General features: G+C 27.8%; 1 protein-coding gene across 3 annotated transcripts in view; it reads left to right on the top strand.

Moving 5' to 3' along the window:
• Nucleotides 1-12,649, top strand: part of GLS (Glutaminase) — a 42,754-nt gene extending 30,105 nt beyond the window's left edge. For 2 of the 3 annotated variants that reach the window (XM_065511125.1, XM_065511127.1), the window contains 6 exons: nt 7,987-8,226; nt 8,293-8,550; nt 9,058-9,173; nt 9,234-9,514; nt 9,666-10,412; nt 11,332-12,649. In XM_065511125.1, coding sequence (XP_065367197.1) covers nt 7,987-8,226; nt 8,293-8,550; nt 9,058-9,173; nt 9,234-9,514; nt 9,666-10,412; nt 11,332-11,445 — 1,756 coding nt within the window. In that variant the 3' untranslated portion in view covers nt 11,446-12,649. Of the gene's footprint in view, nt 1-790; nt 1,304-7,986; nt 8,227-8,292; nt 8,551-9,057; nt 9,174-9,233; nt 9,515-9,665; nt 10,413-11,331 lie in introns of those variants that run through there. The other variant, XM_065511126.1, reaches the window with a different exon arrangement.
• The last annotated feature ends 360 nt before the right edge of the window (nt 12,650-13,009 follow it).

Below are 13,009 nucleotides of genomic sequence, written 5' to 3'. Positions count from 1 at the left end.
AACTCTTCTGTCAAAGACCTAACTCACTTGTCAAAAACCTATGAGGCGAGAATGTTTTAGTAAAAGAACTATGTGAAAACAAAAACAACAGTCGTGTGATGATTTTGAGTAATTTTTTGTTTGAGTTCTTTATAGTTTCCGCTCGAAATGGTTTAATATTCTAAAAAACTTTAATTGATATTTCCCAAGATTGTCAACTACTTTCTAAATTTTAAACAAATATTTTTGTTATTTCAATTTACCAAAAACAAAAAAGTTGAAGTTTTTTCTGTTAACAAAAACAAAAAATTTGTAAATTACCTGAAGAAAATAAAAACTGGTTCACAAACACTCCCTTAGGGGGGTGGGTAGTGTGTAGCAGCGTTATATATTTGTATTTTGAACTAAAGAAATCCTAAAAATTTACAGTAACATGATCAAAAAATTAGCACCTTTTAACTTAATTAAATAAGAGAGTATTTATAAAAAAAAATACAATACAACAATGAATATTTAATTGTACAAAATACTATAAATAATATAACTCGTTCAATAAGGCAAACAAAAAAGTAAAATAATAATAACTGAGAAAAAAAGTTAATATTTAGCACAATTTTGTTAATATGATATTAAGTCCATATAACACCAATACATTTAAACACATGCCCATATTTGTATATATATAAACCTTAAAACACATAGAGAATATTATTAGTTGCGAAAAAGGGGGGCTTTCAAAGTATTGGTTGAAATTGCCCCTAAATGAAATTTTCTATAAATTCATTAAACCCACGAAGTTTGTTTAACAGTCGTTAATCGTCAGTGAAATTGAAATAACAGTGAAGAAAAAGAAATTCAATTAAATAAAAGAAACGATAAAAAAAGTTAAAAGTTAAATCTTAGATACAAGTTAAGTTAAACCTTTAAAAAATAAAAATTTTCAATTCAAATTAATATCAATCATACGCAACATGGTCTTGAGTGAAGAAATTGAACAATTAAAGTTACAAGAACAACAGCAATCTTTAAAAGCCCAAGAAAATAATAATTATCAAGATTCCACCACAACCGATATAAATGACAATTTGCAAGTGCCGCAATGTTTAAAACTTCATCCCAATATCGAAAAACTTAAACTGGAAGAGTGTGTTAAAACTCAACAGGGTAATAATCATGAAGAAAATCGTAGGCAAGAAGAAAATACCAAAAGTCGTACAGATTTAGAAAACTCTGAAACAGCTCAAATTATCGAGGAGATAATTGAGGGGATTTCTTTGCAAGGGCGCCGGGGTACATTAGTACGCACCATATCAGCTGTTTTAAGGTAAAAAAAAATAAAAAAATTTCAAATTCAAAACAGCTCATTTGAACTGTACAGATAAAGGGGATTATTTATTATTATTTTTATTAATAATGCTTTATTTTTGGCTGAGATTATATGATGAGGGTGTTTGTTAAGTTAATTTGTCTTAGATTTAACACTTAATTAGTCTTAATTTTTTATTTTTGAATTCTTATCTTGTTATTAAAAATATGTGTGGCCTTTTGTGACTTTAGGTCTTATTTTCAATTTCAATTGTTTTAAAAATACAACTTGGAGATTTAATTATAATTGTAAACATTTCAATTGTAAAATGATGAAAATATTAAAATATTTGAAATCATAAAATTATTCCACTAGACAGACAATATTGAACGAAAATAGATTTTAATTAATTAATTGAAATTTGAAAATAAAATTATAAAAATATATTTTCTTAGCAATAAACAACAAAATTAGTTCTTATATTGACAATATTCAGGCGAATAAATAATAATAAATGTTGAAATAAATTGTGAAAAAAACTAATTGATATTGAGAAATCCAAATTAATTTTATGCAACTGTAAATTGTAATTGAAAAATTCAAAATTGATATTGAGAATTTAGGGTACACGACCAGAACATTTTGTACAATTTTTTTTTTGGAAAAACACTTAAAGATTATTTGAAAACTGAGTAATTTTCATACAAGAATTTTAAAATTATTTTACGGTATCAGTCCTATTAACAATATCATTTTAAAATGTTTTTTTTTTCCAAATTTTTGTCCAAATTCATATTCCCAATAAGCATTTTTACTGGAATTCAAGTTGAAAGCAAGTGTAAATAAAGCCTTGAATTATAGTCAAGCAATTAAATTATAGTTGGTTGTATTACTCATTATATCAATAGCATTCTCCAGTAAAAAGGAAAACTAAATTCAAGCCATATGTTTATTGTTCGAAAAATATTTAAGTTTTCAAATATTTTTCAAGTTTAAAGTTTGCATTCAAGTCAAATTCCAACACAATGTTCAAATACTTGAATTTTTTGGGCTTTGGTGCTTATTGGGTTATGAAAATACAAATTTTAAATTGATCCCAATAGCACTTTTACTGGAATTCAAGTTTAAAGCAAGTGGAATTTAAGCCTTGTATTATAATTGGTTGTATGACACTTTATATCAATAGCATTTTCCAGTAAAAAGGAAACATAAATTCAAGCCATATGTTTTTTGTTGGAAAAATATTTAGTTTTTCAATTATTTTTCAAGTTTAAAACATAATTATATTTTCATTCAAGTCAAATTCCAATAAAATGTTCAATTGCTTGAATTTTTGGGGCTTTGATGCTTATTAGGGTATGAAAATACAAATTAAAATTAAGAAAATAAGAATTGTTCCAAAATCACTTGTTCTTGTTCTTGAACGCAACTATTTCTAGAATCCGTTCTGAAGAACAATATTGTTATTCTTAAGACATTCTATAGAGTTTAATAGGAACTAGTAATTTAGAACTAGTTTTACACTGATTCTAGACTAGTTCTATAGAAAACAAAATAGTTCCAAAAGAACTTCATGGAACAATTAATAACGATAAATTAAATATATAATTAAAATATGTATGTTTTCTTCATTCAATTTATTTTAATTGAACAAAAATTACGTACTCCTATTTGTAATAGCTTTGAATTGAAGAAAATTCTATTTTATTAAGTAATTTAGTAATTTATTTGAATTATAGAAAAATTTAATGATTCAATAAGGAATTAATTCTCAAAAGAATGAATTCATTACATTTGAAGTACTAGGGAATTATTCCTAGGAATTAATTCGTATTAAATGAATTATTTAATGTTATGGTTAAAAGTACAAATTTAATTTGATTTTGAAAATTGAATTAAGACTTGATTCTTTTGAACTTTTATTTATATTGTTACGTTTTCACCTTTTAAAAATGGTGGTTTATTTCTTTTAAATAAACCGGATACTTTTGATTACAAATAAATAATGTTTAGTAGTTTAAAAATAGTAACAACTCTTTTTTTTATTAAAATTTACACAACAACAGTTTAAATAGTCACTATAGCGGAGTTCAGTATTAAGTGCGAATGGTATTTCATCATTGCAAATGCAAAATTGTAAATGTTTTTGTGTGTATTTTGTTATTGGATTACGGTAAAATTTTGCATTTGCAATGATGCTAGACCATTCGCACTTAACAGTGAATACCGCTTATCTGTTTTTATACAAATATACGTTTATAATTCACAGTAATACATACACTTAAATTACACATAATAATGTACAATAATACAGTAGATGTTAACTCTAACAGCGCCTATGATAAAAGGAAACTCCCAATGCCACTAGTTATACACAGCGGTATCTTCCTTCCAGTAGCTTCATGAAAGTTCTAACGGACAAAACTAGAAGGTTCTATTTCTAGAGCTTTAGGCAGCCTTAATATTCATGTTAGCAGCTTTGACAGTTAACGTTGGCAGCACTGTGCTGCCAAGTATCCACATATGTCAATGTATACAAAAGCTGTTGTATATGGAAATTCATGTTAAAATCGTTAAATTCAAATTGATAGTGTAATTTCGTAATAGTATGTATTATGAAAAGCCACAATATAAACTTAAATATTGTTTTATGATTTTTTTCGGAAAATATTGAATTTTAATGAGATATTTTGAATGCTTATTGCTTAATTATTTAGAAACATTTCATTAAAAACAGCTGACATAATTTTCGATATTCTTTCTTTAAATATGAAGAATTTGGAAACTATTCATGAGTAGTGTTTTTCAAATATAGCTTCGAAAAGTTTGATAGATAAAGGTAACGCTAATTATTTCAGTAACGGTATTTGCTGTTGTTTCGGTAATGGTGTTTTTATGATAACGTTTATTTCGATATTAATCAAATTATTAAAAAAAAAATACAAAAATTAAAAAAGATTTGACAATTGTTCTATTAAATTCTGTAGATTTCATTAAACTAAATTATGGAAAACACAAGTTTTTAATTGCATAAATAATATTCAATAATTTTTAGAATAACGGCAACGGTATTTTAGTGGTAACGATAGTCTAAACTTTCAGCAATACCAAAAAATAAATGAAAATAATTTTTGTCAATCCTTCTAAACCATTTTCAATTGTATTTCAGAAATACAGATAGAAATTTTTGAAATGCAGTTTGAAATTTCTAAAATATAATTGGAATTTTCTGAAATACGAATTGAAAATTCTGAAATATAATTGGGAATTTCTAAAATTCAATTGGAAATTTCTGAAATACAATTGGAAACTTCTGAAATACAAATTGCTGAAATTTATATAACTTTAAATGATATAGATTTGTTTAAAATTTTAAAATTATGAAATTAAATTCATGAAAGGCATTTATATATAAATTGTTATCTGTGCTACATTTCTTTTAAATATTTCTAATTTATTTCTATGCCTTAAACCATAAAATTTGTTTTTATTTCTAAAATAAATATAAATATTACTCCTACTTTTTATGGACCCAAAAGCTTACAGAAGCGTTACTACTCCATAAGACCGTGAGTAATATTGCTTATATATTCAATTTTTTCTTTTTTTTAACTTAAAACCAGATCCATTTGTTTTTATCTCAAGTTTATTATAAATTTAATTAAATTAAACCCCCATTATTATTATTATTTAGCTCATTTAATTAGCTAGACATTAATAAATAAATTTAAAAAAACACGTGCTAAAATTCAAAAATAAATTGTTTGTCATTTTTTTATTAATGTTATTTAAATCTTTTATTGACACCTTTTTTATTATAATTTTAATTTTGAATTAAATTAAAATAACATGTGATTAGGATTTTTTGTTTAAATTATAATGCGTCATTAAAATCGTGTTTAAAGTCCTAGGAATTATATTAAATATTTACTTATTTAATAATTGTGTATTCAAATTGTGTAAATAATTACAAAAGTTGCTAAATAGAGTTTTGTTTGAGGTGTTAACATTTATAATATAGCTATGAATTAAAACATGTAATCTGAATGATTTTTTTTGGAAAATAGCTTTGTTAAAAGCAAAAGTTTTATGGTTGTTTTAAGCTTTTTGAATACTGCTAGAAATCTCGTGAAACAAGCTCTTTTTTTAAACGATTAAAGCTTTATTAATTCCTTAAGAACATTAATTAATAAACTTATTTAACTTATTTAACAATTAAAGCTTGCTTTTATATTGAAAGCTTTTATGGAAAAAATATTTTGTTAAAATAATATTTTGGTTTTCCATTAAGTAATAAAATGTTAAATTTGAATTCCTTCAATAATTAAGTCATGAAATTCCTTGAACATCACTTTAGCTATTTAATAAGTAGCTTTCTGGTAAAGTTTTCGGCAAAGCTCACAAAAGTAAGCTTAAAGCTTTATTTGTACCTTAGGATTAATAAAGCGTTTGTAATAATAAAAAGTAGCAAAATATCAATTCCTTCAAAAAATTTGTTCATTGTTGACTTTGATAACATTTAAAATACCTTGAACAGTATTATTCGCATCTTTTTTTTAAACTATTAAAGCTTTTTGAATTCTGGAAGAATTTACCGACAAGCTTACGAAACGAAATTGTTTTTAATGCTTTAATCGTATTAAAGATCAACAATTCAAGCAAGCTTTTTGAATTCTGTATGAATTTTCCGAAAAGCTCACAAAATTAAATTGTTCGAAATTATTTTTAAAGCTTTAATCAATTCAAACAAACTTATATAAAGCTTTTATAGACAAAATATTTTGTTAAGCTTGATATCTGAAAAAGTAATAAAGTGCAAAAGTTCTATTCTAAAAACATCTCTTTCTAAAAAAATTATGTCATTATTTTTTGGCAAAAAAATTTTGATTTCAATCAAAGTTCTTTGAAAATATGTTGGCCTTTTTGGCAAAAGATTTAGATCACACTAAAAACTCTTTGAACAGTATTATTACCATATTTTTTTAAGCTAAAAAAGCTTTTTGGATTCTGGAAGAATTTTCCGAAAAGCTCATGAAATAGTTCGAAGTTGTTTTTAAAGCTTTAATCGTTTTAAAGATCAATAATTTAAGCAAATTTATATAAAGCTTTTATAGACAACATATTTTGTTAAAACTGATGTCTGAAAAAAATAATTCCATTAAGTAATAAAGTGCAAAAGTTGTCTTCTAAAAAGTTCAGTTTCTTGCAAAACTTACGTCATTATTATTTTGGGAAAAAAGCTTTGATTTCAATCAAAATTCCTTGAAAATATGTTGGCCTTTTTGACAAAAGACTTTGATCACATTAAAAATTCCTTGAACAGTATTATTCCCATATTTGTTAAGCTAAAAAAGCTTTTTGAATTCTGGAAGAATTTTCCGAAAAGCTCATGAAATAGTTCGAAGTTGTTTTTAAAGCTTTAATCGTTTTAAATAAGCACCAAAGCCCTTAAAATTCAAGCACTTGAACATTTTGTTGGAGTTTGATTTGAATGCAAATGGAATTATGTTTTAAACTTGAAAAATATTTGAAAAACTAAATATTTTTGAAACAAAAAACATATGGCTTGAATTTACATATGTTTTCTTTTTACTGGAGAATGCTATTGAAATAAAAGTTCTCTTATGCCTTTCTTGCAAAAATTACGTCATTATTTTTTGACATAAAACTTTGATTTCAAACAAAATTCCTAGAATATATGTTGTCCTGTTTGCGAAAAGACTTTGATCACATTAAAATCTTTTTTAAGCTAAAAAAGCTTTTTGAAATCTGAAAAACTTTTCCGAAAAGCTCACGAAATGAAATTGTTTTTAAAGCTTCAATCGTTTTAAAGATCAACAATTCAAGCAAACTTATATTAAGCATTTATAGACAAAATATTTTGTTAAACTTGATATCTGAAAAGCTTATTTCCATTACGAAATAAAGTCCTAAACTTCTCTTCTAAAAAGTTGAATTTTCTTGCAAAAATTACGTCATTAGTTTTTGGCAAAAATCTTTGATTTCAATAAAAATTTCTTAAACATATGTTGGCCTTTATAACAAAACATGTCAATTAGTTAATTTTCATGTTCTTTTAATAAAATTCTGAAGCACATCTAAGAAAACTTTCAGCATTATTCCAACCATTCCCTTATGATCATTTTATCAATTAGCAAAAAAAACATGTTACGTGTTTTTGATTGCTTTATTTTAGGCGCCCAACTATTTTTAAATTTAAACATATTTGTATGAGTACAAATTGATTTGTAAATATTGTTAGACAATTGATTTTAATTGGCAGTGATTTGCAACACTATACAAAATAGTTGAATGAATATATTTATAACAGTTTGGAAAGTAACGCGCTAAGAAACGGTCTTCTTTACGTGCAGCCTTAGTAAAGTGTTCAAGGAATTTTGGAAATTTATTTAAAAATCAAAGTCCTTATTTAAAAAAAGAAAGAAAGAAAGATGTATGAGCATTATTGTTTGAGGTGTTTACCCATTGTGAATCGGTAAAAGTTGAAAAATTGTTATTAGTGAAATAATTATTCATCTTTTTAGTTTTATTATTTTCTTTATTATTTTTTAATCCTTTCTAAATCCTGTGTTAGCAAATATTTTATATTTTTATAACTTTTTGTGTGTTTAGCATGTATATTTAGTTTTTCTTTGAAATTTGTATTAATTATATCACTTTTCATTACTTTTTTCCTTTAGCCATCGTGAACAGGAGCAACGCAATGCTGAAGATGTTTTATTCGACATGTTCTACAATGAGGAGACGGGTCTGCTTTCCATGGGCAAATTCTTGGCTGCCCTTAAGACCACCGGTATTAGGCGTAACGATCCCCGCATTAAGGAGCTTATGGATAATTTAAAGAAAGTTCACAAATTATCCAATTATGAATCGGGATCGTCTGCCGAAACACAAAATCTAAATCGCGAAACATTTAAGGCGTAAGTTGATCATTTATCCCAACAGAAAATCATTATTTAAATTTAATTTTTTTCACTTTAACTTAGTGTTGTGGCCCAAAATATTGTCTTGATTGCCAAGGCTTTCCGTCAACAATTCGTTATACCCGACTTTGTGGGTTTCGTCAAGGATGTAGAGGATATTTATTGGAAATGCAAAAGCAATACCGCTGGCAAAGTGGCCGATTATATACCACAATTGGCCCGTTATAGTCCTGAATCGTGGGGTGTTAGTATTTGCACCATTGATGGCCAACGTTATTCCATTGGTGATGTGGAGGTACCCTTCACTTTACAAAGTTGCAGGTAAATTTTCCATAAACTTCATTTGTGTGTTGCTTGCTCATTTCATAAACCTTTTAAAGAGAGTCTCAGGTTTGTTGTCATATTAAAGATCTTATTGTTTTTCTAAAAGCTTTTTCTTGAGCTTTAAAGCATAAGCATAAGATCTTTTCTTTATCATGCTTTATATATCTCTTTTATTCGTTCATTAATTGTAATAATTGCAGTTTGTCCCTTGAGAGAGAGAGTGAATGAGAGTGTGTTAAACAAAGAGCTTTCACTTATTTCTAACAAAAAAAAAAAAAGCCAAAGCTTTGCTCAGTCACTTCTTTTCAAAAAGCGAAAACTTAAGTACTCCTCCTACCATGAACTTTTCAAAACTTTCATCCGTTTTGTTGTTGTTGTTGCATTCATTTTGTTTGAATTTTGCTTGAGTTCAAAACAAAATTGTTGAAGAGCTGCTAAGAGGTCTGTTCGATTTACTAATTTTGAACAAATTTTACTTTATAATTTTTTCCTGCAAACCAATAGCAAACCTTTGACCTATGCCATTGCCCTGGAGAAGCTGGGCGCCAATGTGGTGCACTCGTATGTGGGTCAAGAGCCCAGTGGTCGTAATTTCAATGAATTGATTTTGGATTATAATAGTAAGTAAATGATTTTATCTATTACTTATACAAACATTACATTACTATTGTTTCTTTCAGATAAACCCCATAATCCCATGATTAATGCTGGTGCCATTTTAACCTGTTCCTTGATTCATGCATTAATCAAGCCCGAAATGACTCAAGCCGAAAAATTCGATTACGTGATGTCGTGGTTCAAGCGTTTGTCCGGCGGCGATAATATTGGCTTTAATAATGCTGTATTCTTGTCGGAACGTGAAGCTGCCGATCGTAATTATGCTTTGGGTTTCTATATGCGTGAAAATAAATGCTATCCTAAACGCACAAACTTAAAGGATTGTATGGACTTTTATTTCCAGGTAATTTTGAAATAAAATTGTTTTAAGGGAACTTCAAATTCTATAAGGTATACTTGAGAAGCCATAATTAATCCCAAAGTATTTGAAAATAGTGTCTTAAACTTATGAAACTTTCTGAAATGTTGTTAACTTTCAACTTTCTTTATTACAGTGCTGTTCCATGGAGACAACCTGCGAAGCCATGGGCGTTATTGCCGCCACCCTGGCCAACGGTGGTATTTGTCCCACCACCGAAGAGAAAGTATTCCGCCCCGAAGTTGTACGTGATGTCCTCTCAATTATGCACTCTTGCGGCACCTACGACTACTCCGGCCAGTTCGCCTTCAAGGTCGGCCTGCCCGCCAAATCCGGTGTCAGCGGTGCCATGATGTTGGTCATTCCCAATGTTATGGGCATTTTCGCCTGGTCACCACCTCTCGATCAATTGGGCAATTCTGTGCGTGGTGTACAATTTTGCGAAGAGTTAGTGAATGTCTTCAATTTCCATCGTTACGATAACTTGAAACATGCCTCCAACAAGAAAGATCCGCGCAAACATCGTTACGAAACGAAGGGTTTGTCTATTGTCAATTTATTGTTTTCGGCAGCTAGTGGTGATGTGACCGCTTTGCGAAGACATCGTTTGTCCGGCATGGATATAACATTGGCCGATTATGATGGCCGTACAGCGTTGCATTTAGCCGCTTCCGAGGGTCATTTGGATTGTGTGAAATTCCTGTTGGAACAATGTCATGTGCCCCATAATCCCAAGGATCGTTGGGGTAATATGCCCGTTGATGAGGCGGAGAATTTCGGCCATAAGACAATTGTCGAATACTTGAAACAGTGGGCTGAGAAGGCTCAGCCGACTGAGGAGGTGCCAACAGAGGCGGTTGTTTCGAAAACGGAGGCAGATGAGGTAAGAAATTTCTTTGAAATTGAAGATGTTAAATCCGAAAATAGTTATTTAATGCCCGTTTTGCAATGGATTGTTTCAAGCAACTAAAGCTAAGCCAAAGTTGTAATAGTAATGGTAATAAACTGCTTAGTTGGGCTATAAAATATCCCTTCTGAAACTATTAATTCTCCTAATTGCGCCAATAAGAATCATATATTTATACCCTTCACCTTCGTGAGAAGAGTATATATAAGTTTGTCATTCCGTTTGTAATTTCCACAATATAATTTTCCGACCCTATAAAGTATATATATTCTGGATCCTTATATATATCGGAGTCGATTAAGCCATGTCCATCTGTCTGTCTGTTGAAATCAACTTTCCGAACATACACGATTCATACATCAATATCTCCGTAATTCTTCCGGCTCGGTTGCTATTTAAAATCGAGAGAAAAAAATCGAACAAAGGGCTGAGATATAAAAACCGGGACAACCTCGATTTTTGCCCTATTTTTGATCTATATCTGGATTACTAAGTCATTAATATAGACAAAATGGATATCTAATGATAGATATTTCAAAGACCTCTCCAACGACGTATATAAGACCATAGTAAGTTGGACATACAATGGGACAAAATTGGAAAAAGTATTTTTTAACCCGAATTTTATTTTTCACCAAAAGTTTTTTTCGCTAAATATTAAAAAAAACAATTGAAATTTTTTTTTCTCCAAAAAGTGAAAAAACAACTTTGGAAATAAAATAATTTTGTTTTACCTAGAAATATTTAAAATTTTTATTTTGAAGTATAATTTGGTGAAGGGTATATAAGATTCGGCACAGTCGAATATAGCTCTCTACTTGTTCTTTTAAATTTTGTATAAAAAAAAACTTTGTCAAATTAATATTAACAAATTTGTACTTTCTGCCTTTTCCAGGAACTCATACCCGATGAAATTAATCCCGCTTACGATCGCAGTTCTACCGCTAGTCCAATGCCCTCAGAAGGTAGCAGCAGTGGTCCTGATGACACTACACGTCCCGGCTTGTAAAGACTTTTAAACACAGTTAGAATAATCAAAGAGAAATTTTGTGAGAAAAGGAATCTCTTACTAGAATATTAAATAATATGCTTTAATTTTTTTTATATTCGTTATATATAATTTAAAAAGAAATAACTATATATAGTTTAAAAATTATTTGGCTAATTTTGCGAGTAGTTACAAAACTTTTCCTTGTTTTTAGCTTTAAGCTTTAACAGAATTTAAAAGAGAAAGTTAACAGAAAAAAAAACAAATAATCTCGAATTGATAAAAAAAGTTAAAAGCCCAGCTACTTATAGAAAGAAGAGTACTTAAGTTTACAAATAATAATGACTCAAAAATCATTTTTTTAATTAAAAAAAAACTCCAAAGATATTGAATGAAACCAGTGTTGAATTATAGAAATATATATAAAAAGATTATGAAATGACAATAATATTTAACTTAAAAACTATACAAATACACATATAATTTCCATATAGAGATCTACTTAAAATACAAATTTAAGTTTCATAGTTTTTTTTTTTCATCAATTACAATTTCATTTTCTATATTTGTATATATGTATACAAATCAATTGCAACACGCCCTCTTTTCTGCCCCCTTTTTTTTCTTGATAAACATTTATATATCTAGTTCCATAATATACTTTAGTTATATATAGCAAAAAGCTTAAATATCTTTTTAATAATAAGCTTAATAATTAATTTTCATTTTTCTTTCGTCTGTGTAAAACACCTGTGATTATTCGAAATTTTTTTATTTGTATTTTACTTAAATCATATTACTTTTTTTATTAATTTAAATTATTATTTTTTGAACATACATAATTTATAGGCTTGTATTATTGTTTTATTAGGGTTTTGTTTATTTTTAATTTTTAATAATTTTCCTAAATAAATATATAGAGTTTTAAACTCGTTTTTGATTCCTTTTAATATTTTGTTTAGTTAATTAAATAATTTTATAATTCATGATCACATATTTTTGTTTTTGTTAGTAAGTTTATGAAAATAGTTTATTATCAATATTTTCTATATGTATTTAATTATTTATTAAGTCTCCATTATAGAAAACAAAAACCATTATATTAACTACTTACTTATGTTTAAACAAATAAGTTTGTATAGATGTCCTAAATATTTATTTAATTGTGTTTCAGAAATGATATAAAATCAAATAAAATAAATTAAAACGAAACAAAAAAACAAAATGAATTTCATTTAACTTTTTAAACGTAATAAAGACTGGTAAATTAAATTCTAATGAATATCAGAAATGATTTAATAGGATATTTCTGACAGTTCTCAAATTATGCTTGAACGCAATAAAATAAAATCATTTTTGCACCGAATCATTACTTGCGATGAAAAATGGATCCTTTACGATAACCGGAAGCTTAGAAGATCGTATCGTAAAGCCCGGCCAACCAGCTGAATCGACACCAAAGCTAAATATCCATGGCGCTAAGGTAATTCTCTGCATGTGGTAGGAGCAAACCGGTCCTATATATTATAAGGTGCTGAAATCTGGCCAGACCATTAACGGAAGCCTGTACCGAATGCAACTGATT

This window comes from Calliphora vicina, chromosome 5 (genome assembly GCF_958450345.1).
Source record: "Calliphora vicina chromosome 5, idCalVici1.1, whole genome shotgun sequence".
Taxonomy (NCBI): Eukaryota; Metazoa; Arthropoda; class Insecta; order Diptera; family Calliphoridae; genus Calliphora; species Calliphora vicina.
The sequence above is the reverse complement of the archived record's forward strand: the minus strand, read 5'-3'. Positions and strand labels throughout refer to the sequence as shown.